This window comes from Panthera pardus, unplaced genomic scaffold (genome assembly GCF_024362965.1).
Source record: "Panthera pardus isolate Hobbes unplaced genomic scaffold, ASM2436296v1 HiC_scaffold_11, whole genome shotgun sequence".
Lineage (NCBI taxonomy): Eukaryota > Metazoa > Chordata > Mammalia > Carnivora > Felidae > Panthera > Panthera pardus.
This window is the reverse complement of record NW_026526666.1, coordinates 88,968,621-88,995,075: the sequence shown is the minus strand read 5'-3', so window position 1 is coordinate 88,995,075 and position 26,455 is coordinate 88,968,621. Positions and strand designations below refer to the sequence as shown.

The window sequence follows — 26,455 nt, the reverse complement described above, 5'->3', positions numbered from 1 at the left end:
TCTGCCCCTCCCCCGTTCATGCTGTGTCTCTCTCTGTCTCAAAAATAAATAAACGTTAAAAAAAATTTTTTTTTTTTAAAAATGAAAAAAAAAACCAGGGGCTAGAGGAGTGGGGATGAGAGGGATGGGGACTTATTGCTTCAAGGTTTCAGAATTTCTGTTTGGAATAATAAAAATCTTAGAAATAGTTGCACAACACTGAGGAAGTACTAAAAGTCACTGAGAATTATATGCTTAAAAATGGTTGACGGAATACTATGTGGCAATGAGAAAGAATGAAATATGGCCTTTTGTAGCAATGTGGATGGAACTGGAGAGTGTTATGGTCACTGAAATAAGTCATACAGAGAAAGACAGATACCATATGTTTTCGCTCTTATGTGCATCCTGAGAAACTTAACAGAAGACCGTGGGGGAGGGGAAAACAAAAAAGGGTTAGAGAGGGAGGGAGCCAAAACATAGGAGACCCTTAAAAACTGAGAACAAACTGAGGGTTGATGGGGGTGGGAGGGAGGGTAGGGTGGGTGATGGGTATTGAGGAGGGCACCTGTTGGGATGAGCACTGGGTGTTGTATGGAAACCAATTTGACAATAAATTTCATATTAAAAAAATGGTTGAAATGATGAATTTTATGTTATATATATATATATTCATAATAAAAAGAGTTAAAAAAAGAGTTACCGTATGAACCAACAATTCCACTCTAGGTATATATGCAAGAGAAATAAAAACATATGTCCAGGGCACCTGGGTGGCTCAGTCGGTTAAGCGTCCAACTTCGGCTCAGGTCATGATCTCACAGCTTGTGAGTTCGAGCCCCGCGTCGGGCTCTGTGCTGACAGCTCAGAGCCTGGAGCCTGCTTCAGATTCTGTGTCTCCCTCTCTCTCCGCCCCTCTCCTCCTCACATTCTCTCTCTCTCTCTCTCTCTCAAAAATAAACATTAAAAAATTTTTCTTTAAAACCCATATGTCCATTAAAAAAAGTTGTGCATAACTGTACGAAGCAGCCTATTCATAATTAGCCAAAAAAGTGAAAGTAACCCAAATGCCCATTAAGTGATAAATAGATAAACAAATGTGGGGGAGGGGCATGAATACAACAGAGTATTATTCAGCCATAAAAAGAAAGTTCTGATATGTGTTATAACATGGATCAACCCTGAAAAAACTAGGCTAAGTGAAAGAAGCCAGACCCAAAAGACCACATATTGTATGATTTCATTTATATGAGGTACCTAGAATAGGTCAATTCATAGAGAGAAAGTAGGTTAGTGGTTACCTAGGGCTGGGAGAGTACTGAAGGGAGATGGGAGTGCCAACTTTTAAAAGGTATGGAGAGGTGGGGTGCCTGGGTGGCTCAGTCGGTTGAGCGTCCGACTTCAGCTCAGGTCATGATCTCACTGTCCATGAGTTCCAGCCCTGCATCGGGCTCTGTGCCGACAGCTCAGAGCCTGGAGCCTGCTTCAGATTCTGTGTCTCCTTCTCTCTCTGCACCTCCCCTGCTCACACTCTGTCTCTCTCTCTCTCTCAAAAATAAATAAACATTAAAAAAAAAAAAAAAGGTATGGAGGAGTGCCTGAGTATTAGGTCATGATCTCACAGTTTGTGAGTTTGAGCCCTGCTTGGGGCTCTGTGCTGACAGCTCGGAGCCTGGAGCCTGCTTTGGATTCTGTGTCTCCTCTCTCTGCCCCTCCCCCACTTGTGCTCTGTCTCTCTCTATCAACAATACATAAATGTAAAAAAAAATTTTTTTAAAGGTATGGAGTTTCTTTTGGGGGTGATAAAAATGTTCTAAAATGGATTGTAGTGATGTTTGGACAACTCTGTAAATATACTGAAGACCACTGAGTTGTCCATTTAAAAAAATTTTTTTAATGTTTATTTATTTTTGAGACAGAGAGAGACAGAGCATGAACGGGGGAGGGTCACAGAGAGAGGGAGACACAGAATCCGAAACAGGCTCCAGGCTCTGAGCTGTCAGCACAGAGCCCGACACGGGGCTCGAACTCACGGACTGCGAGATCATGACCTGAGCCGAAGTCGGACGCTTAACCGACTGAGCCACCCAGGCGCCCCTGAGCTGTCCATTTTAAATGGATGAGTTGTAGAATGTGAATTATAGCTCCATCAAGCAGTTTTTTAAATGTCAAAAACATAATAAAGGGAGGGAAAGTCCCTGAGATGACCGACAATGGAGTCTTTGCGCCCAGTCCCATCTTTCCACCCGCTCAAGGTTGGCCATCTAGATCTATGGCCCAAGGTAGCCCCCACAAGTATAGTATCTTGGGCCTGGTCAAGGTCTTCTCATCTGCAACCCATGTCCCCGGTGGGGGGGGGGGGGCACTGTGGCAGGGTTGTCTACCTTTGGAAAATTCTCAGCCCATTAACAGACTATGAGAGTCACTTTTGTCAGTTTCCTAAGGTAACTACAGTGAAAATTTGTCAGCTTAGGATTTGCTGGCAGGTGAGAGGAAGTGGTCTGCCAAGGTCCTCAGCTGAAGAGTCCAGAAACTTAGGCTTCCATTTTGTAAGAGATCCAATCAAGTCTTCCCTACAAACTATCCTGCCCTGGGCTGGTAATTCCAACATGCAATTACTTGAGACATTTGAGTTGATGGCAAACTTTGCAAGGTGTCTGATTTGCTTGTCTCCATTGAGAAAGATCCTGGGACACACCTTGGGCCAACATTTTGTAAGGGGTTCTGTCTATGTCCCAGCAGCAAACCATCCTGGACCTGTGACCGTCCACATGAGCAGGGAGGCTGAAAGGATATGACAGACCTCTGACCTCCGTTTCGTAAGAAGTTGGATCTACTTATTTCCATCATAACCGTCATCTGGAATCAAACCCAAAACAGCATGGATTTACTCCAGACATTTGAAAAATTTTTAAATATTTATTAATTTTTGAGAGGGGGGAGGGCCAGAGAGAGAGGGAGAAACAGAATCCAGAGCAGGTTCCAGGCTCTGAGCTGTCGGCACAGAGCCTCATGCAGGGCTCGAACTCATGAACCGTGAGATCATGACCTAAGCCGAAATCAGATGCTTAACCAACTGAGCCACCCAGGTGCTCCATACTCCAGACATTTGATGCAATATTTACGACTTAAGAGTTAGGGACAACTCAATTTTGTAAGAAGTTGGACCTGCCGGTTTTCATAGCAGCCATTCTCCAATAATGACCAACAGCGACGATTTACTCCAGACATTGGATGACATCTTAGAGTTGGGACCACACTTTGGGATTACATTTTTTTTTTTAAATTTTTTAAGTTTATTTATTTTTGAAACAGAGAGAGACAGAGCATGAGCAGGGGTGGGTCAGAGAGAGAGGGAGACACAGAATCGGAAGCAGGCTCCAGGCTCTGAGCCGTGAGCACAGAGCCCGACGCGGGGCTCGAACTCACGGACCGGGAGATCGTGACCTGAGCTGAAGTCGGACGCTTAACCGACTGAGCCACCCAGGCGCCCCAAGGGATTACATTTCTAAGGAGCTGAATCTACTCTTCTTCTTGAGAACCATCCTGGAAGCACTCCAGTTTGGCATCTTCTGAAAGACTGAAGAGCTGAGGACACACCTGGGGTGTGTAAGATTTTGCCAGGAGCTCGGTCTGTAAGTGAACTCAGCCAGCAGGATTTACTGGGGACCTTTCATACCGTCTGGGAGGCCTTCAGATGCAGGCCACATTGTCTGCCCCATCTCCTTCCAGTGGGATGAGGGGTTAGGGCCGTGGGAGTGGCCATTGTTGAGTCTCTGGCACAACTGTTTCTCATCTTGTTTTAGGTATCTTGTATCTTTCATTGTTACAGAAGAAGGAAGTTTTTCATTGTTTTCTAGTTTCTGGACTGTGGAAATGCAACTGGTTTCTATCTACGGATCCAACAACCTGCTAACATATCATGTTACTTCTAAGAATTCATTTGTATATTCTTTGAGGTTTTGTATGTGGACAATCACACAATCTGAGAACAGCGACAGCTTGGTTTCTTCCTTGCGAATTCTGATGTCCCTTATTTCTTTTACCTGTTTTATTGCATGGGTTAGGACCTCCCAAATAGCACTTAGCACAGTGATACTGGGCACCCCAGCTCACTCCTGCTTTACAAGGCTTGCTTCTCAACACCCCCTTTTAGGTATAATGTTTGCTGTAAACTGTTAGCGTATGCTCACTTCTGGTCCTGCTTTTCACATAGGTTTGTTGTTGTTGTTATTCTGAATTACGAATGTGATGTATCAGGGGTGGCGCCCGGCTGGCTCAGTTGGTAGAGCATGCAACTCTTGATCCCAGGGTCATGAGTTCAAGCTCAATGTTGGGTGTGGAGCCTACTTAAAAAAACTACAAAAAAAAAAAAAAACCCCCACAAAAAACAAATGTGACTTATCAAAAAATATTTCTGAAACTATTGAGATCATCTAGCTTTACTCCGTTAATGTGTTGAATTCACTGGCATTTTTTTCTGATATTAAAGGCAACCTTAAATTCCTGCTATACAACCAATTTCAACAAGTGTTGTTATACTTTTATGACTGTTACCTGGATTCAGTTTGTGATATTTTGCTCAGGATTTTTTGCATCTTTGGGGGTGAATGGGTGGCTCAGTCGGTTGAGTGTCTGACTCTTGATTTTGGCTCAGGTCATGATCTCATGGTTGATGTGAATGAGCCCCAGGTCGGGCTCTGCAATGGCAGGGCAGAGCCTGATTGGGATTCTCTCTCTCCCTCTCTCTCTGCCTCTCCCTGCCCCCGCATGCTCTCTCTCTCTCTCTCTCTCTCTCTCAAAATAAATAAACTTAAAAAAAACTTTCTGCTCAGGTCATGATCTCACAGCTCGGTCAGTGCAGAGCCTGCTCGGTTCCTGTCTTCCTCTCTCTCTGCCTCTCCCCAGCTCATGCTTTCTCTCTGTCTCAAAAATAAAAGCATAAAAAAATTAAAAAAAAGAATTTTTTGGATCTTTATTTATGAGTGGATAGAGCTGTCCTATTATTTTACTATTTTCCTCTAATTATGGTGTCAAAATTATGGTAGTGTTATGAATGACGTGAGGTGTGTCCCCTTTTTCCATTGTCTGAAAAACAGTAAGACTTCCAACCTCTTTGGAAGTTTTGCATGACTCAACTGTAAAACCACCTGGGTCTGGTGTTTTCTTTACAGGACGATCGTGTAGTACTGATTCGGTTTCCTTAAATGTTAGAGGACTTTCAAGGTTTCTACTTCTCCCTAAGTCATTTGGCTTAGTGCTTTTTTCAAGGAATTATTTTATTTGTTTCAAATTTTATTGGTACAAAATCATCCATCTTATTCTCTTTAAAAAATTTAAATTTTGGGGGGAGCCTGGGTGGCTCAGTCAGTTAAATGTCTGACTTCGGCTCAGGTCATGATCTTGTGGTCCGCGAGTTCGAGCCCTGCGTCAGGCTCTGTGCTGACAGCTCAGAGCCTGGAGCCTGTTTCAGATTCTGTGTCTCCCTCTCTCTGCCCCTCCCCTGTTCATGCTCTGTCTCTCTGTCTCAAAAATAATTAAATGTTAAAATTAAAAAATTTTTTTTTTTTATTTTTAAGAGAAAGAGAGCAAGGGGAGGGGCAGAGAGAGAGAGAGAGAGGATAGAGGGAATCCCAAGCAGGCTCCATGCTGTCAGCACAGAGCCCAACTTGGGGCTCGATCTCACAAACCCTGAGATCATGACTGGAGCTGAAATCAAGAGTCGTACACTTAATGACCGAGCCACCCAGGCACCCCTATTCTCTTTTTAATCTTGCTGTGTAGTGTGTTTTCATTCCTAAGATTGTTTATTTGTGCCTTTTCTTTTCTTTTCTTTTTTCTGTTTATTGTTAGTATTTCAAAGAATAAACTATTGGCCCTATTGATCATTATTCTATTCTGCTTCTTGAGTTTCTGCTTTTAATTTCATCACTTAAATATCATTTTCTTTGAATTGGTGCTCCGTTTCCACCCCCCAACCCTGCTTCCTGATGTTTTTACAATGATATTCCATAACTTATTAAATCTCAGCCTTGGGGCACCTGGGTGGCTCAGTCGGTTAAGCGTCTGACTTCGGCTCAGGTTATGATCTCGCGGTCCGTGAGTTCGAGCCCCGCGTCGGGCTCTGTGCTGACAGCTCAGAGCCTGGAGCCTGTTTCAGATTCTGTGTCTCCCTCTCTCTCTGCCCCTCCCCCGTTCATGCTCTGTCTCTCTCTGTCAAAAATAAATAAACGTTAAAAAAAAAATTAAAAAAAAATCTCAGCCTTTCATTTTTCCCAATATAAATTTAAGGCTATACATTTCCTTTAAGTACACTTTTCCATTTTTTTTTCCCATTTTTTATTGTGGTAAAATACATATAACGTACAATTTATCATCTTAATCATTTTTAAGTGTACAGTTCAGTGGTATTAAATATTCATAATGTACAACCATCACTGTCATCCATCACGACAACTGATTTCATCTTGTAAAACTGAAATTCTACAGCCGGTACCCACCACTCTACTTTCTGTCTCTGTGATTCGAACTATGCTAAGTATCTCAGAGAAGTGGAATCTTCTGGTGACTGGCTGATTTCATTTAATGTTCTCAAGGGTTATCCATGTTGTATCATTGTGGAATTTCCTTCCTTTTTGACATTGAGTAACATATATGTGGCTAAGCAAACTGTGCAATATACAGGTGAAATACATTGAAAAGCAAGCACATATGTAAGTATATTTCGGTTTGCTTATCCATTCATCTGTCAACAGACACTTGGGTTACCTCCATGTTTTGATGATTGTGAACAATGCTGGTATCAACATAGGTGTACAAATACTCTTTTTGAGACTCTGTTTTCAGTTCTTTGGGGTATACACCCCAAAGTGCAATTGCTGGACCGTATGGTAAGTCTACGTCTAATTTTTTTCAGGAAGTGCTACATTGTTTTTCACAACAGTTGCACCCTTTTACATTCCCACCAGCAACGCACAAGGGTTCCAATTTCTCCTCATCCTTGCCGACACTTATTTTCTGGTTTGTCTTTTTGTTTTTTGATAAAGCCATTCTGATGGTTGTAAAGTGGCATCTCGGGGTTTTGATTTCTACTTCCCTAGCGATTAGTGATTCTGATCATCTTTTTATTCTTAATGTCCATTTGTATATTTTCTTTGGAAAAATATATGTTGAAGTCCTTTTCCATTTTTAAATTGGTCTGTCCTTCGTTAGTTGAGTTTTAGGAGTCTACTACTTTATATTCTGGATTTTAATCAGAATATTAAATAAAATCAATATTTTCTTAATATTAAAAATAATATTAAATATTTAACATTATCAGATATATTATTTGCAAATATTTTCTCCCATTCTGAGGTATGCATTCTTTTTTTTAAACAAAATTTTTTAAACGCTTATTTATTTTTGAGACAGAGAGAGACAGAGCATGAACGAGGGAGGGTCAGAGAGAGAGAGGGAGACACAGAATCGGAAACAGGCTCCAGGCTCTGAGCTGTCAGCACAGAGCCCGACACGGGGCTTGAACTCACAAACCGCGAGATCATGACCTGAGCCGAAGTTGGACGCTTAACCGACTGAGCCACCAGGCGCCCCGCATTCTTTTTTTTTTTTTTAACTGAGGTTTGTTCTATAAATCCTGTTGATGGTGCCTTTGGATGCACAAATTTTAAAAATTTTCATTAAGTCCATTTGTCTATTTCTTTTTGTTTTCTGTGCCTTTGGTGTATCCACAAAATCACTACCAAATCCAGTATCATGAACTCTTGTCCTATGTCATCTGTCTTCCAAGAGTTTTATTGTTTTTGGGCCTTACGTGTAGGTATTTGATCCATTTTGAGTTAATCTTGTATGATATCAGAGAAGGGTCTAACTTCATTCTTTTGCACATAGATATCTAGTTTTCCCAGCACCATTTGTCGAAAAGACTGTTTTTTCCCCCAGTAAATGTCTTGGCACCATTTTCAAAAATAATTTGACCACATGTGCAAGGATTTATTTTGAGTCTCTCTATTCTAATCCATTTATCTACTTTATGTCTGCTTTATGCCAGTACCATGCTGTTTGGTTACTTAGTAACTAACAGTGTGTGTGTGTGTGTGTGTGTGTGTGTGTGTGTGGAATCTTCAGGGTTTTCTACATATCAGCTTATATCATCTGCAAACAGAGTATTTTACTTATTCCTTTTTAATTTGGATACCTTTTATTTCTTTTTCTTGACTAGCTGCTCTGGCTAGGACTTCCAAAGAGAAGTGGTAAAAGCAGGAATTCATGTCTTGTGTGTGGTCCTAGAGGAAAAGCTTTCAGTCTTTCACCATTGAGTATGATGTTTGCTACAGGTTTTTTATATGGCTTTATTTATTTTTTTTATTTTTTATTTTTTTTTTTAAATAGCCTCTGACCTTACGGAACTCCTTCTGGTGTTAATTTTTTTTTTTTTTTAACGTTTATTTATTTTTGGGACAGAGAGAGACAGAGCATGAACGGGGGAGGGGCAGAGAGAGAGGGAGACACAGAATCGGAAGCAGGCTCCAGGCTCCGAGCCATCAGCCCAGAGCCCGACGCGGGGCTCGAACTCACGGACCGCGAGATCGCGACCTGAGCTGAAGTCGGACGCTTAACCGACTGCGCCACCCAGGCGCCCCTTTATATGGCTTTTATTATGTCGAGGTAGTTTGCTTTTAGTCCTAGTTTCTTGAGTGTATTTTTCACAAAAAAAGTGTTGGATTTTGTCAAATGTTTTCATCAGTTGAGATGATCATGTTTTTTCCCCTTCATTTTGTTAATGTGGTGTATTATAATGATTGATTTCTGTATCTTGAACCATCCTTGCATTCCATGAATAAATTCCACTTGGTGATGGTGTGTAATACTTTGAATATTTTGCTGATTTGGGTTTGCTAGTATTTTGTTGAAGAGTTTTGCATCAATGATCATAGGGATATTGGTCTGTAGTCTTCCGGTAGTGTCTTTGTCTGGGTTGATATGAGTTTAATGCTGGTCTCGCAAAATTAGGAAGTTTTCTCTCCTCTTTAATTTTTTGGAAAAGTTAGTTCTTTAAACGGTAGAATTTGTCAAGAAGCTATTGGGTCCAGGGATTTTCTTTGACAGGAGATTTTAAAACTATTGATTCAATCTCCTTACTAGTTATAAGTCTATTCAGGTTTTCTATTTCTTTGTGATGCAGTCTTGGTAGGTTTTGTTTTTTGGAAATTTCCCACTTCATCTAGGTTATCCAGTTTGTTGGAGTACAACTGCTCATTAGTTTTCTCTTATAGTCCTTTTTATTTCTATAGAATTAGTAGTAATGTCCCCATTTTCATTTTTATTTTAGTAATTTGAATCTTCTTTTTTCATCATAGCTACAGGTTTGTCATTTTGCTGATCTTTTCAAAAAATGAACTTTAAAAAAAGGTTTTTTTAGAGAGAGACAGTTCACATGCAAGTAGGAGAGGGGGGCAGAGAGAGAAAATCTTTTTTTTTTTTTTAATTTACAAAAATTTTTTTTCAATATATGAAGTTTATTGTCAAATTGGTTTCCATACAACACCCAGTGCTCATCCCAAAAGGTGCCCTTCAACACCCATCACCCACCCCCCCCCCCTCCCACCCCCCATCAACCCTCAGTTTGTTCTCAGTTTTTAAGAGTCTCTTATGCTTTGGCTCAGAGAGAGAAAATCTTAAGCAGGCTCCACACTCAGTGCAGAGCCTGACACAGGGCTCAATCCCATAACCCTGGGATCATGACCTGAGGTGAAATCAAGAGTTGGATGCTCAACTGACTGAGCCACCCAGGCGCCCTGAAAAAACAATTGTTTCATTTATCTTCTCTATTGTTTTTTGGTTCTCTATTCTGTTGATCTCTGCTCTAACATATGGTCTTTTCTTCAATCTTTCTTCTTTCAGTTCCTCAGGCTCCATAATTTCCATTGTCCTGTCTTCAAGTGCGGTATCCTTTCTTCTGCCTAGTCAAATCTACCTTTGAATCCCTCTGGTGAATTTCTCATTTTAGTTATTGTACTTTTCAGCTCCAGAATTTTGTGCGTGTGCAGTTTCTTACGTTATCTAGCTATCTATTGACATAGGTTTCATTCGTACATCATTTTCTCGAATTTCTCCCACAGCTTCCTTTAGTTTTTTGAGCGTCTTTAAGGCAGCTGTTTTAAGGTCTAATTTATCTGCCATCAGGTCTTTTTCAGAGACTTGTTTTTAAGTTTCTGTTGATTCACTTTTTTCTTTTGAAGGGACATGTTTCCCTGTTTCTTTGCATGCCTGGTGATTTGTTTAAAACTGGAAGTTGGAATCCAATAATGTCGTTAACTCTGGAAATCAGTTACTACCCTCCTGGGTTTGCTGGGGTTTTGTTGTTGTTATTGTTTTCGTATTTTGATTATTGTAGGCTGTTTCTATGCTGAGGATAATCCAGAGGTATAAACTTAAGGTCTCCTCAGGTCTTTTCTGAGCCTTTCCCTGGGCATGCATGGTCACTTTCTAATTCTCCTCATACATGCAGTTGCTTTTGAATATCCTCGTTTTTAATGTCTGGCTCCCCAAATGGGTAATATTTGAATGGGAGAGGGGAGGGCACTAGCCCTTTAAATCCACTGGAAGTCACTTTAGCCCAAGGAGGAGGGGCTTGCAACAATGGGGGAGGCACAACAATGGCTGCCCACCTCTGTGACCAGAAGCAGCCATCAGAGATCCGAGCTCAAATCCCAGGTATTTGGAGGGCAGGGTCCTTTTTGCCCTCTTGGGCTCCCATGAGCTGTGTGCAAGTTGTTCCAGGAACACATTCATAGCTGCCTGTTCCGTGGCTGGGGGTGGGGAATAGGCAGCTAAGTTGACCAACACTAACCACAATTTACCATCCAAATCTTCCTCTGGAAGTTGGAGCCTTGGTAGACTCCACAGTTCTACAAAAGTTGCATCAAATTCTGCCAGTGCAATTGTGGTCCAGGTCTGGAGATAGATTCCTGGTGCCTCCTCTCTGTCATCTTCCCAGCATCCTCTCTAAAGACTTCATTCCATCTCAGAAGATTCAGTACATAGTGTTCTCAATATTATTCTAAGCATTTTCTCATTCCCTGTATGGTGCCTTCTTTGATCAGTGAGTTATTTTAAAGTATGTTTTAATTAGCAATAATCGTGCCTCGGATAAACCTCATTGGCTATGATACTGCCACTGTGCAAAGCTATTTTAAAGTATGTTTTAAAATTTCCAAACTATAGGCTTTTTTCCTCCAGGTTTTTATGTTTTTATGGTCCTTTAATTATGTTGCAGACATCTGTATGATAGTGCTCCTTTGGTATTTATATTTATAAATATTCCATGTGCTTGAGAAAACAAACGTTCCTTAAACGTCGTGTTAAGATGTCTAAATATATCTACCAAATAAAAAAGAAATGGAAAATCTGATTAGATCTATAATTAAAGGGGGGAGGGGGGCTGAACTGGTAGCCAACTCAAAAGAAGCAGTATTAGAGAAGCAAAAAAACCAAGGAATTATGTTCTCTGTTCTGCATTAAGGAGACTTGGCGAGTCTTTTTTTTTTTCTTTTTACAGAAATATAAAGCTTTTTATAAGCAGTCCATATAGAAACTGGGAGAAGAAGACTACAACATGCTTTTTGGTAGAAATGATTTGACATAAAAATTTATTTATTTGATCGTATTTTAAAAAGCAAGGCAGAATCACATTCATTTCCTTCATAATATCTCTGTAAACAAACTGGACTTGTGAGTCCCTAGTTTGCTTTGGAAACTTCAAAGAGCTGACCACGTGCAGTCTAGCAAGCCTCTTCTTTCCCTTCCAGGCTCTCCACCTCTTGGAAGGGTGGGGATGACAAATGGCACTAGGTAAACAGCATGTGGTTGAGCTTGCTAAACCTTTTTCACCTCCTTCCACAGGCAATAGGGTGACTGGCTTATTCTTTACCTGAAGTCACTGAGTAAGGAAACAGGTTTCGGACACAGAGAATGGAGGGAAGTTTCCAGGGTAGAGAATTTCCCGAGTTGGGAAGAGAAGGATGAACTCAGAGCTTAACCGATTAGTTCCTTCTGCTCAGAGAGAGACATGCTAGCCATGGATGTCAGATCCCTGATCCACAGAGACATCAGTACAGACCCTCAGTTCCTTTGATTAAAATGTGTTGGAAAATCCAGCTCTGAGTAGAGAAGTAGTTTATTACAACGATGGTGCTATAAGAGGAAAATCAAAGCAGCAAAGAGAAGACAGTTCTGCCTGAGCTCCAGTGGTCACTCCACTCCTATCAGCTTTATAGTCCAACCAAAGTCAACTGGGAGAGTAAGGAGTGGTAACTGGGGCAGATAAATGAGTAGACCTCCTTCTGGATCTGGAGACCATTTCAGATCTTTTTCGATCCCCAGCATCGTTATCTGCAGAAAGTAAAAGGGAATGATCACACATCAGTGCACTGAGTACAGAATACGGCTTGAACATGATGGGAGACGGCCACACCGGGCCAGGGGAGGGCAGACGGTCTAAAAGGGGAATCAAAATGGGGGAAAACTGGGGCCAAAGGGAAGAAACAGAGATGACCTCCCATTCCTTTAAAAAAAGTTACCTCTCAGAAAGGACAGACTGAGAGGCTCCTTACCTGTGTAGTCGAGGTAGTTATGGGGGATACGAGTCTTAAGACTCCATTTTCTGGCCAGTGCAGGAAAATGGCATAAACAGTTGTTTCTCTTGAGGTATACCTGGGAAAAAAGAAACACCATTGTCAGAAATACCTGGCTTGTGAGCCTGACACATAACCTTATACATCTCCCTTTCAGTTATCTACCAACTCCAAGACCTTGAGTCTGTCACTGCTGCTAGGAAGTGATGCTTACTCGGACACCAGTTAAGGTCTGCAGGAAGGAAAGAAAACAGCCTTGGAAGGCTCTTTTTGGTGATCTCTTCCATTTTCCTGCTCTACTGGGCTAGAAATTGTCTTTAAAAAATTTTAACGCTTATACTAGTTATTTCACATTGAAGCCACTTCCCTTATTATTCAAATCTTTTTTCAACCCTAAATCCGTGGGAGAACAGCAGAGGATCTAACAAGGGCAAGATGTACAATAAAGACGCATTTGTTCTGAGAGTTCACCAGGCTTAGAGAAGAGGATGAAAATCACTAAATAGAAATTCACTCGAAACGGAAGGATCAACGTGTTTCCCCCGATCCAAAGACCTATGTGCTATGGTGTAACACCTGCAGATACCTTTCGCTGAGCACTTTGTATACGCTGGGCATGCTCTCGGGCGCTTTACATAAGTTATCACGCTTAACCATCACAACAACTCCGGGAAGTTAAGTATCTTTGCCCTGCTTCGCACTTGAAAAACACAGGCCCAAGGTCAAATAACTAGATTCAAAATTCCAAGTTTCGATCACAACTTCTCCACTAGTTAGCTTTGTGGTCCTAGGGTTAGGAACTGTATAGAACTGCCCTGGGTCCCCTTCTCACTTGCAACATGGGGATGATAACAGTGTCCACTTGGTGGGGCTACTGAAGGGATTATGTGAATGGGAAGAATTTGGATTGGAGCCTAACACACTGTAGGTGCTGTGCAAGTACTGGCTATTACTATTTTTAGAGATAGGGTAACAAGGTCAAGTATGTTAACAGATGCCTCGTGGCTCCTTCCTTCACGAAGCCCACCACACCTCTCACGAGTCAAAGATATCCTGGTGGCTTCAGACATAAACTGGGGTACAAATTTAACAGCAAAAGAACGGCTCCGGGTTTCCTCAATCAAGATGGCTTCCAGCCTGGCTTCTAACACTGCGGACCCGAGGAGACGCCGGTTTGGGACAGGCTGCCGTCCTGCTCCCGCCCGCAACGAAGGACAAGCTCACCACACAGACGTCGTGTTCTTCTCCAGTTGCTTCCTCCACGGTTTAGAGGAATAGATGGCCTCCCCATTGATGCTCAGCCACTTCCCAACAGCAAGAAGCCTTTCTTGGAAGATGGGAACTATCAGCCCGTCTTTAGTTGGCCCAATGTTGAGAAGGTAGTTGCCTCCCAAGCTCACTGTCTGAACCAGTTCCTGGAGAGAGCAGAACAGTGAAACCGTAGCTACGAGTGCCAAGCCCAGCATGATGCTGAGAACACATAGGTATTTTTTTTATTTAAAAAAAAATTTTTTTTTAAACGTTTATTTATTTTTGAGACGGAGAGAGACAGAGCATGAACGGGGGAGGGTCAGAGAGAGGGAGACACAGAATCTGAAACACATAGGTATTAAGAAAAAGAATCTCCTTTGGTGAATAGCCTTTACCCTTTTGAAAATGCCATATATTTTTTGTCATTATGAAAGCAGGACGGGTTTATATGAGAAAACTGAAAAAATCCTGCTACAGAGTGGAGAAATAGATTAACTTGAATTCCAGGAAGTGATCATGGGTGCTTCCGTGTCAGCCTGCACTCCCCACGGTGCGGCACGCACTGGGAAGGTCATGTGTCAGAAGGGCAAAGTGTGAGCAGGGAAGGGGAGGACAAAACACTTTGCTGTGATGTGATCCCATGGAGCCACATAGAGAGAATATGGGGATAAGACAAGAGAGATTTTGAGGGGGTGCTAGGGGCACTTTGGGGACATGGACGAGATCTGCAGAATTCGGGACGCTCTGTATGAAATGGGCTATGTAGCCTGGGTGGCTCAGTCGGTTAAGTGTCCGCCTTTGGCTCAGGTCGTGATCTTACGGTTTGTGGGTTCGAGCCCCGCGTCGGGCTCTGTGCTGACAGCTTGGAGCCTGGAGCCTGCTTGGGATTCTATGTCTCCCTCTCTCTCTGCCCCTCCCCCACTCGTGCTCTGTCTCTCTCCCTCTCTCAAAAATAAATAAATAAACATTAAAAAAAAAAAAAGAAATGGGCTACATAAATGTATATGCTGCCTCTCCGGGAAAAGATGCTGTAAAGAAATATATTCTTCAAGGCTTCTGGAGTGTGTGTGTGTGTGTGTGTATTTACTATGACCTCAAACAGGTGCACTTCAAGGAGGCCCAGAAAAATTATGGTTACACTCACAAAATTTTAAAAAGGAGACTGTCACAGTATCCCAAAGACACTACACCACCAACTTTTGATACTCCCTTCTGGTCTTTTTCCCATGCAGTGGAAATAGATTTTATATAGCTGTGGTAATTCATAACTTATTTTTTCACGCAATCCCCAGGCACTGACCCAATATTACATTCATAAACTTTTTAACGGTTAAGGAAAATCCCCAAACCTACTTAAATATCCCCTTACGGCTGCCAGAAATGAACACAATCCGCATGTCCAACTGCAGATAATCCTGGGAAGAACATCTCTGTATGTAAAACCTTCTTCTGTAATTACAATGATTTCCTTAGGACAGGTTTCTGTGGGTATGTTCAATGACCCCAGTGGGTCTATGGATCGAGCTGCACTTCCATCCCAGAATGCTCCCACCACTCTTAGTTAGAAGGCTAGTTTGAGATAGTAGTTAACAAACACCTAACTCGTAAGTGTTCTTACCGAAATGATTTCACACTCAGTTGCGACGTCAGATATCACCATGTTGCGACGATAGCCCCAGGAGACCTTGTCTATGGAGCTACACATTTCCCACTTGTGATCTGGCAAGCTCTCTGGCTTGAATTTATCCTGACAGTTGTAGTATCCTCCATGGTGACAGGAACAGTTCTGACCCCATCGGTCATTTACCACTACCTTGTCCTAAAGGAAGAAAGAGTACTGGGTCACCAGAGGTAAAACCACCTAGCCTCCTTATGTAATGCTGTTTGGTAAATTAAGTATGTATCTGGACAGAAGGAGCAGACTTGGTCTACAACAGTGGTTCTCGTTTGGGGGCTGTTTTACTCTGGAGACTTTTGGCAAAGTCTGGAGACATTTTTGGTTGCCACAGTCGGGGTGGTGCTATTGCTATCTATGGGTAGAGGCCAGGGATGCTGTTAAATGTCTCACAACAAAACATCCAGCCCCAAATGTCAACAGTGCTAGGCTGAGAAACCCTGCTAGGCCCATAGGTAACGTCAGAGCTGGGAGAGCCTGTTTTAAAGACCATCTGGTAAACCACTTCTTCTATAAAGGAGAAATGGAGAGAAGACTTGCCCAAGGTCACATCCCTGGGCAGAGTTTCAGGAAGCTGGGATTGTGAAGCTGGTAGGTGAACTCAGCCCAAGATGCTTTCCACTATATAACCCTGACTTCCTTTTCCTAGGTAAAGAAAAGTCAGCAAATATTCTTTTCCTTCCTTCAAATCTTTGCTGCACTCTGAGAAATTACGCAGATTATCTCAATGTTAATGATTAATACTACCATTATGCTCGTGCTGGCATATCTAAGGTGAATAAAACAGTTTTTGTCCTTAGAGATCCAGCAGAGACTGGCTGAGGAGACAGACGTGTGGACAATATGACAGCACAGCAGAGTTAATTACCTAACTTAAAGGGGAAACACTAATCCGGGAGTGTTTCTTAATTCTAGCAAAGAATATGAATTGTCAGGAGCCAGATTTAGTTAACATTTAACTAATACTTATTAGGTGCCTAACTGGCTAAGTACTGTTCTTGGGGTTGGGGATGTAGCAATGAATAGACCCAAAACCTTGCCCTCAGAAAGCTGACCCTTTACTGAGAGAGAGTTAAGAAACAAGGCAAGTGACATCTGAAAAATGTTAAGCCAGGCAGTGCTAAGGGAAAAAGGCAGCAGGGAGACAGGGGCATGCTGCAGTTTCAGACAGGGGGACTAGGAAGGCTGCACGAATCAGATGAGCTCTGGGGGAAGACTGGAGGAAGCACAGGAGGGAGCCATGTGGGAATTACGGACAGAAGGAACAGTAAGGAAAAGGGACTTCTCCTAAAAGCACTTTCCCAAGACGAGCATAGCTCCGAAATAACCCTCCTTCCTAACGCACGAGAAAGCATAGAACAAGAGTGTGCAGAACAGCATCTGCAACGTCCCACCCGAGGGTGCACATCGGAGCCGGTCCAGGGTGAGCACCTTGGGGAAAGCCCGTTTTAAGCTGTGCCCCCTGAGTCCCTCCACACTTGGCAAATCCCAGAAAAGCACTCTTAATTTCTAGGTGTCACATCAGTTTTTCCCTTTTTACCTCCTGAATTTAGTAACAGTTACCCAATAAGCTCCTTAGGAGGTTTATGAATCTACCAAGATAGCTCAGTACAACCTGGTGCTATACTTGGATTTTTCTTGAAAATCCACAACAAATCCAGAATATGCAGAATTGTTAAATTTTTGTGCGGTGAAGACCCAGGCTTCTGTGACTTTGTAAGCGTACGGAAATACAAACCAGAAACGGGCAGCTATACAGTGTCATAGTGCTGAGTATGTAGCAGGGGGGAGGAGGAGGGGGAGGGGAGGGAGGCAAAGTTCCGTCAAGAATTTGGATAGAAGGGCAAGGAAATTTCCTCGAGAGTTAAACCACATGACCAACACAGATTAGGTACAGTCATAAATATGTACATCTCATTCCCATCATTTAATTTTTATGTTTTGTCTATTAATTTGGGGGGGAGGGCTGGTTTTTTTTTGTTTTTTTTTCATTTATAATGTTCGTGTGCTTAATAGTATATTTTACTTTCTCTAAGTCTCTGGGATTTCTACATACTGCTTCTATTCTACTCCTTAAATTTTTTTTTTTTTTCAATATATGAAATTTATTGTCAAATTCTACTCCTTAAATTTAACAAGATGTAAACCTCTGTTGTCAAAGTCAAGAATCAAAGGTGGCTCAGCCCATTGAGGGTCCAACTTCAGCTCAGGTCATGATCTCACGATCTGTGAGTTCGAGCCCTGTGTCGGGCTCTGTGCTGACAGCTCAGGGCCTGGAGCCTGCTTCGGATTCTGTCTCCCTCTCTCTCTGCTCCTCTCCCATTCATGCTCTGTCTCTCAAGAACAAGTAAATATTAAAAAAAAAAAAAAAAATTTAAATCAAGAATTAAAGAAGAAAAAGAAAAGCTTATACTCTAAGGAAGGGGGGGGAAAGGAGAAACCTTTACTACCCATGAAGTCCCCTGGTCCCTACCACCTCCACGTTGCTATTAGTATTTATTATTGTTGCTGTTGTCACTGTTATTACTCCAGATCTTGGCTCCTTACTCTTTCTTTTCTCGTAACAGACAAATAAGAGAGAAGTCATACAATCACATGCCTTGACTGGGCTATCATTGTAGAGCCAAGAAAGAAACTCTGTAGAGTTCCAGTAAGTATCAGGACATTCCCACTCTCCATCAGACCAAATCAAGTCAGGTTCATACCTGAAAGATACACAATTAGGAAAGTTTATCATCTGAATCTGTTCACAGTAAGGTCTTACGGATCTATTTTGTAACAAATATAAAAATTTCTCCCATTTTGAAAGTACCAAAAAATTACATGGTGCAGAGAATGTGGAAAACTAAAGAGACAAAAACAACAGCTGTAACTGTTATGGTTGCTCATATAACCGCTGTTTAATACACAATATTTTGGTATATTTCCTCCTAATCTTTTTTCAATGTCTTCCGAAAAAAGAGTCGCAATCAGTATATATACAATTTGATTTCCTTCCAGCAACTACTTCTGATCAAGAGTGGTGCTCCAGAACTATAGGATTAAGGTGTCTGCTTTTAAGATGTATTAAGCGCTTCGGGGCACCTGGGTGGCTCAGTCGGTTAAGCGTCTGACTTCAGCTCAGGTCGTGATCTCGTGGTCTGTGAGTTCTAGTCCCGCATCAGGCTCTGTGCTGACAGCTCAGAGCCTGGAGCCCGCTTCGGATTCTGTGTCTCCCTCTCTCTCTGCCCCTCCCCCACTCACAATGTCTCTCAAAAATGAATCAATGTTAAAAAAAAAAAAAAAAAAAAGCTTCAACTATTCCACCAAATGCACTGTTTTTGGACAACTGCCATAGCCTCAACTATAAAGGATCTTTTGAGTCCACTTGAGCCACAGCTGCACCTTTCACATAGTGACACTCTGAGCTCTATGCGGCGTGAGCACACGCACCTATGAGGTAAGCACGATTATTCCCATTTAGAGAGCAAGAACCTGATGCTCAGCAGGGCAGTGTGTTTTAGGTGGCAAAGCTTGTAAGTGATAGGAGCTGAAACTCATGTGCAAATTTACCCGAACCTGATCCTGTGCTGTGCTCTGTAAGCAGGACAGCAAGTGGACTTCAGGAAAAAGATTGCCTGTCTGAGAGGCAAGATAAAACGCAGGTGGCCTGTGTGGTACCGTGTATGAGAAACTGTACTAGGCACTTTATACTCATCATTACCTCATTAGTTTTCACAACAGCCCCGCAGTGTCTATTAACCTCCTTTCACAGATAAAGAAACTGAGATCTAGACAGATTAAGGAGTTTGTTCAAGGCCATACAGCCAGCAAGAAAAAGAACCGGGTTTCAGATCCAGTTCCGTCGGGACTCCGAACCTCTGCGGGTCTCTTACGACCGTACTATTTCCTTAGGGAAGTCATCTGGACGCAAGGAGTTTTGTTTTGGTTTTGGTCTAAAATGAGAGTCCAGGCAGAGATGGCTGCCGCTAGAGTCTTGAAGGTTCACCATCCTCTACGAGGTGGCACGCCCAGGTGCGAGAAGGGCAAACTAGAAATAAAGCATGGTGAAGACTAGTGCTGAACCCCAATGTGAAAGTGATCGTTTTAATGATAATAATGATAACGCCACCCTTCTTCTGTACAGGCAAGGTGACAGATACTTTTCACATATTATTCTGAGCCCTATGTAAAAGACACGATTTCCCTACTTTACACAGTGAGAATCTGAAGCTCAGAAGGGTAGTCATTTAAGGCTTGTAACAAGAGCCAGGGTTCAAATGCAAATCTGCCGGATGCCAAATCCTATGCAGGGGCTTGTTGCCCCTCTGCTAGGTCCCGACAGAGAAAACTACATGTAAAGAGGGCCTGAAGTTTTGACTTAACCACCATCCTTGGTTTTGTTCATTTTAACCTATAAAGACAGTTATGACCACATTATGGGAGTTTTGAGAAGTAGAGGAGGAAAAAAATATACTCTGTCTTGGGGCGCCTGGGTGGCTCGGTCGGTTAAGCGTCCGACTTCAGCTCAGGTCATGATCTCACGGTCCGTGAGTTCGAGCCCCGCATCGGGCTCTGTGCTGACAGCTCAGAGCCTGGAGCCCATTTCAGATTCTGTGTCTCCCTCTCTCTCTGCCCCTCCCCTGTTCATACTCTGTCTCTCTCTGTCTCAAAAATAAATAAATGTTAAAAAAAAAAGATTTTAAAAAAAATATATATATATACTCTGTCTTAATACAAACCACCATTCTTATTTTGATGTCTTGTAGATTTTTTTCCATAGTCCTTCCTTTCCCCTTCCCCCCAACTTAACAGTATCCTATAGGAAGCTCTAATTTCACTGATAAAAGTCATAAGACCAAAAATAATTATTATTATTTTTTTTTACCTGTAAACAAGGTCGTACAGTTCTGGCATTGTTTTTGCATAGACAAAATGCTGTGTTTTGAAGCCATTTTTCTTATCAAGTAGGTAGAGTGGGTGGAACCATTCTAACAGTGAGTGATAGAGTCCATAACGCATGTTCCTGAAAAAGAAAAATAGAACAGTACCTGTCCAGTAAGCAAAGAAAAAATAATTTAGTTTAAGAAAAATCAGTGACAGCATTTTACATCTCAGTGAAACTCACCCGTAAGGGTATGCAGGGCAGTGGGATCCCAAACCATTTCCTTAAATTATGTCTTATCATTAACTTAAACAAGATGATTGGGTTTTTGATAATACACATGACTACTTTTTATACATAACTATCTTAACACCAAATGTTATTTAAACCATATTTTATCTATGTCCATTATCTCAGTAATGACACATAGTTCTTTTTTAAGAACTGTTTTTCTTCCAGTAAAGATATTGGAAAATAGAAAAAATAGAAAAATAGAAAAAATAGAAAATATAAAATATTATAAATATATATAATATATAATTATAAATATAATAATATATGATTATATATATAATATATTGTATTATAATATAATATAATATAAAATATATAATATATAATATATTAATATTATAAATATATATAAATATAAAAAAATAGAAAAAATAGAAAAAAATATAAAGAACATCCAAAATCTTATCTCTCAGAAGTGATCATTAGTAACATTTTCTATTTAGTTGAAATTAATGAATACAGGTTTATTGTTTCATTTACCTAAGATTTACTAATAGTTCTTAACACTGAAATGTTAAGAATTCTTAGCCAAAATGAAAAAGGGTCAAAGTGACCTATTTTTGTACACAATAAAACTTGTTTTGAGTTCTAAGTGGTGAGTGTCACAGAAATGCTATACTCAGTAAGAAGTAAGGATAACATTGCAACCGCACAGATAAGGCAGAAAGAATTAGAGTTAAGTGTTTCATCATATGACCTGGGGCCTAACCAGGTACAAAGAAGGTAAAAATCAAGGATGGTAAAATCCAGATCTCATCAACATCTCAGAGTTTTACAGCAGGACTGTGAGCCAAGCACAGCATTGGGAGACTGAATACTGAACAGGTGACCAGAGTCAGTAAACGCTTTCTTTATGGCCACATAGCATTTTAGACTTTGTGGGCCTCACGGTCTCTATCACAACTCTGAAGTTGCAGCTTGAAGCAGCCCCAGACATAACCCATAAATGAGTGGACGTACCTGTGTTCCAATCAAACTTTATTTATACAAACAGGCAGCTGGCCTATCCCTGAAACAGGGCAGCAAGTTTACCAAATCACAAAAGAGCGGGATTGGGCAGGGGACAAACACTACTACTTTTCCTCTCTACAGGCAAACATACCTAGAATTGTAGGGCACAAAACCAGGATAATGGGGTTCAAAGCCCACCTCTACCATTTCCTAGCTCTTTGATCTTGGGAAGTTACTTTTTTTTTTTTTTTTTAATGTTTAACATTTATTTGAGAGAGAGAGAGAGAGAGAGAGAGAGAGAGAGAGGGAGCGAGTGCACCAGCAGAGAGAAGGAGAGAAAATCCCAAGTAGGCTCCGAGCTCTCGGCACAGAGCCTGATGGGGGGGGGGGGGGGGTGATGGGGGGGGGGTGGCCTCCATCCCAGGAACAGTGAGAGCATGACCTGAGCCGAAATCAAGAGTCTGATGCTTAACTGACTGAGCCCCCCAGGTGCCCCTTGGGAAAGTTACTTCTTATTAAGTTGATAAATATTAGGAAGCATTAATTAGAATCAACCAAGCGGCTCCTCGCCTCACTTTTCTGCTGCTCTAACTGCCCTTTTCAGTTCCCTCTGGATCTACCATTCAGCCAGACTTTCTCCGAATGCCTGCAAAGCTGCGTGTTGACAGCTAAGGGGGACACAGAGATGACAGACCCAGTCCTTCATCAGCCACCAGAAAAGGCCTTGGGTTGCAAGGCCTTCCAGAAAGAATCCTTCACAGGGTGCAAATGAGGCATTGTGGGCTACTCTGGGTATCCTTCACCTAAACAAGGCCATGACCTTCTCTCACGGTATCATGGAAAGTTCAGGCATGAAAAGCGCTGGGCATCAGAGCCTGCTAATTCAAAGGCCAGGCTACTCGCTGAACGTAAACTTAGACGACACGTAAGATCGGAGGGAAATGGTGCATCAAAAGACATGAAAGAGTAACCATCTGTAGATGCCTACCTCTTCTGAACAGCTTTTCCCAACTCACCAACCAAATCGCGATGGGGACCCACATCCTTGGAGTTCCAGTTCCAAGACACAGGACTTGGCCAGTTTGTGAAGCCTTCGTGATGCTTTGTTGTCAGGACTACGTATCTGTGGACATCAAAACTACATGAGCAAAGGAAGCAGGCGGCGGGCCACAAGCATGAACTTACCCAGCATGCCTGAGGGTTTTAAAAATGGTCCCGAGAACGTGATTACAGAAAACTTACTTGCATATGGGTAATTGCATTAGCGACACCCAGGGAGCTGACACCCAGGGAGCTGCGGCAGTCACAAACCCCCATGGGGAGTTTTAGGAATGGAAGCAAACTTAAGGAGGACCATTCTTTAGTCCCCAGCCAAGGAGGACGCCCAGAGGGAAGGGAGGAGTAGATAAGGGAAAAGAAGTGCACCTTAGCTCTCCGGTTCTGGAAATAGCAGATGATAGAAAAGTAAAGGCAAAGGTCACCTGGATTGCCTCTCACTTACAGAGGTGACAAAAGACCAAAAGAACTGGTGAGAAAAATGTCGAAATAACAACCAAATCACTCAACATCTCATTTGCTTTAATGGCAGAAAAACAGAGGAAGCCTGCACGTGATAATTTAATCACTGGCTGAGGTAGGGAGCTCTAAGACTTGAAAGGCCAGATAGTACTTCAGCCTTTGTGGCCCCCACTCCTCTCCGTAGCATATCCTTTTTCTTTTTTAAACCCTTTAAAATGTAAAAACCATTCTCATCTCATGGAACTTATAGAAACAGGTCATCTCTCGGGCCACAGTATGCAGACCCCTGGTGTGGTGGAAAGAACCTTCACCTTGGAGTCATGAGATTTGGATGCAGGACATTAGTTCCCTTCCTCTGTCTGGGCTAGTCACCTGGGCTACAAAATAAGGGGTCTGGACAAAGGATGTCTCCCAGATTTTAATTTTTTGTCATTTGTAAAGTATGGATCTCTAAGGCTCCCATTAGACAGTGACCACCACCTCCATTTGGTCAAGCTTTATGTTCCCACATATTTATTGGCAAACACTAGTAAGAGTCAGCTGTAATTTTTCTTTAGGACAAAAGAACTTACCCAAGGGAAACTAAAACCCAGAAAATGACTGAGAAGACAAGGTAAGGGTGGAAGGCCACTCTAAGCCAGGAGCCCAGAAACCTCCCTGCCTCCATTCTTACCCTCTTCCAACCTGCTTCCCTCCCGGCCGCCAAGCTGATTCTTCTAGAAGCTGAAGGGAACCATCCCCTGACTTCACACCTGACTTCACACAATGCCCTCATGGATTAGTCCTTCAGGATTGGCCCCAGCCTTTAACAGCCTCTCCCTTCCCCATTTCAGCATGCCACACTCTCAGTTCTCTGCACCGACCACACTCAAGCTCCAACAGTTATCAAAAGAGTTCAGACATTTCTCGAGCACTTTCTGTGTGCAGGGCACTGAGAAGAAGCAGGTGAGTGAGAACTGGTACTGTCGTCCAAATGGACTGCACACCAGAACTCCCCTCCCCTCCCTCTTCCCCTGGGAGATATTAAGGCTGAAACGAACTAAATACACCCCCTTTCTATCACCATGGAAGGAGGCTGCAAGGAGGTAACAAAACTCCAGACCACTGGATTAAAATTCTGGAATCCTGATTGTCTTGTTGACCTGGAAGGACATTAGGTATCAGAGCTCAATCGTCTCGATCAACAGGTGTAGACAAGGGGCTTTCCAGACCACCACCTCCCTGAAAGCTTTATTTTCTTCGAACCCCCCAGCAGACGCGCCTTCTCCTGATCAGGAGTGCTACATTCAGTTCTGCATCCTTCAGGAGGCAAATCACAGGCCCCGGGGGGACCTTAAGTCAGCCGGGCAGCCGTGCGACCCGGGGACAGCGGCCTCGCCTCCCCCCCCCCCTCCCGCCCCGCCCCCACTCAGTTCCCACCTGCCCAACGTCAGCCCGAGCCGGGAACGCGAGCTCCGCCGGTCCCCGCGGCGACACTCACTTGGCCCCGGCCGCCTGGAAGAGATCGGCCCAGCTGTCCGGGTTGAAGAAGCGCGCGGTGAATTGCGGCCCGAAGTCGGCGTAGCTGAAGCCGGGCGGGTAGTTGTCCCTCATGAACTGCTCGTACTGCGGCAGCCCCTCGCCCTTCCAGTGCCACCAGAACCACTCGCTGCCCCAGGCCGGCACCGAGAACACGCCCCAGTGCACGAACACCCCGAACTTGGCCTTGTCGAACCACTCCGGCAGCGGCCGGGAGTCCAGACTCTGCCAGTCCGGGGTATAACGGGGCTGAGGCCGGAACCCGCGCACGTATGCGGCTCGGAGCAGCACCAGCAGCAGCAGCACCAGCCCGGCGCCCACCTCCCGCGACTTCATCTCGGAGAACCGAGTGGCGGACTCCGAGCCTCCTCTCTGCTTCTTAACGCGCAGGTGCGGGCCGCCCGGTTCCGCCTACTCTAACTAATGATTGGCTCGGAGGGGAAAAGGGGCGTGTCAACCTAGGCGACTTGGCGACTGTGTTCCTCTCCGCCGCGGCTTTTCCTGCAGCGCCCTCTGGCGCTCAAAAGGAGAAAAACGCAAAGGGTCGTTGACCGTGATCCCTGAGGGATGAATGAGGGAGTCACAGCTGGGTTAAAAAGTGGGGGTGAGGAAGGCCTGGCGAGTGCTGAGAGCTGGGACTAGTGCATTTTGTCATTGGGAGACATAGAGGACTTTTCGAACGTTAGTAGAGAAGAGCCAGCCTGGAGGCAGGAATACCAGATGGAAGGGCATAGTGACGGCCCAGGCAGAAATGCGGGCTAGAGGGATGGTGGAGGCATTGCCAGGGAAGAAGAGGGGGAAGAGAGGGCGCCGAGAGAGGAAGAGCCTCTGTGGTCACTGTGCCCGTCTAATATTTACTGAACTTGCTTTGGGCATTCTGAGGCAATTCAAAGAGTGTAATATCTAATTGGAAAAATGAGACCCTAGAGAACAAACCGAGGGTGGCTGGAGGGGCTGTGGGTGGGGGGATGGGCTAAATGGTCAAGGGGCATTGAGGAAGACATTTGTTGGGATGAGCACTGGGTGTGATACATAGGGGATGAGTCACTGGAATCTACCCCTGAAATCATTATTGCTCTATATGCTAACTAACTTGGATGTAAATTAAAAATAAACAAATGAAACAAAACCAAACAAAAAAACAAGACCCGGGCACAGGCTGCCACTAAGGAACGTTTTTAGAAGAGCAGAGTGAGAAAATTGAGAGCCCCAGGCCCAAGGAGCGCCCGTGTCAACTTTGTCTCTCAGGGATGTCACCAGCTCCTCTACCCTTTTACACGCTGTGTGCTCAAACAGGTGAGGCCATCAGGTGGGGGAAGCCCAATGACCCCATGTGGCACAGCCAGTCCCCACGTATCAGTGAGAGAGCTGAGGCACATCAGAGTTCGAAGGGACTTTGGAGACCCTGGACACTATCCGCTTCCCTACTTATGGAGGAGGAAACTGAGAGCCAGAGAGGGGATTGGAGTTGCCCGCGGATCACGAGGCTAGTTTGAGCCGGAGGTGGGACCAGAATCCAGGTCTCCAGGTGTGGAATCTGTGCCTCTCCTCTATAGGCTGCATCTTTCTGGGAGGGGTTGGAGCCTGTGTTGACAAAACCAAGCACTTCCTCATTCAAGGAGTGATAAGGAAATACAGTGGTGTTGCTGATTGAACAGCTAGTTTATCTTCTGTGTGTCTTTCTCTGCAAGATTATGGTAACATAGTGCCTAGAACAGTAAGCATGGACCACCTCGAGAAACCTAACCCAACCCATTTGCACACATCTTC

The 26,455-nt window shown here is 43.3% G+C and overlaps 1 protein-coding gene and 1 pseudogene across 1 annotated transcript; both read right to left on the bottom strand.

The window, feature by feature from the left end:
• Positions 1–10,981: 10,981 nt before the first annotated feature.
• On the bottom strand, positions 10,982–11,170 carry LOC128776054 (U4 spliceosomal RNA; annotated as a pseudogene).
• A 443-nt stretch (positions 11,171–11,613) lies between these two features.
• On the bottom strand, positions 11,614–25,075 carry FUCA1 (alpha-L-fucosidase 1). The gene is made up of 8 exons (XM_019461781.2): positions 24,648–25,075; positions 22,638–22,772; positions 20,408–20,545; positions 18,140–18,245; positions 15,484–15,684; positions 13,839–14,029; positions 12,594–12,693; positions 11,614–12,372 (listed from the first exon to the last, which is right to left on the bottom strand). The coding sequence occupies exons 1-8, from the start codon at positions 25,019–25,021 to the stop codon at positions 12,232–12,234; spliced, it is 1,386 nt and encodes a 461-aa protein (XP_019317326.2). The 5' UTR covers positions 25,022–25,075; the 3' UTR covers positions 11,614–12,231.
• Between the last annotated feature and the right edge of the window lie 1,380 nt (positions 25,076–26,455).

What these genes read in the sequence shown, in the direction of transcription:
- FUCA1 (XM_019461781.2), bottom strand. Translation starts at nt 25,021, where the DNA reads ATGAAGTCGCGGGAGGTGGGCGCCGGGCTGGTGCTGCTGCTGCTGGTG. An exon ending in GGAAAAGCTGTTCAGAAGAG is followed by an intron (nt 20,546 to 22,637) that starts GTAGGCATCTAC and finishes TTTCTTTTTCAG; the next exon opens with GAACATGCGTTATGGACTCT. An exon ending in ACAATGATAGCCCAGTCAAG is followed by an intron (nt 15,685 to 18,139) that starts GCATGTGATTGT and finishes TTCTTCCTTTAG; the next exon opens with GACAAGGTAGTGGTAAATGA.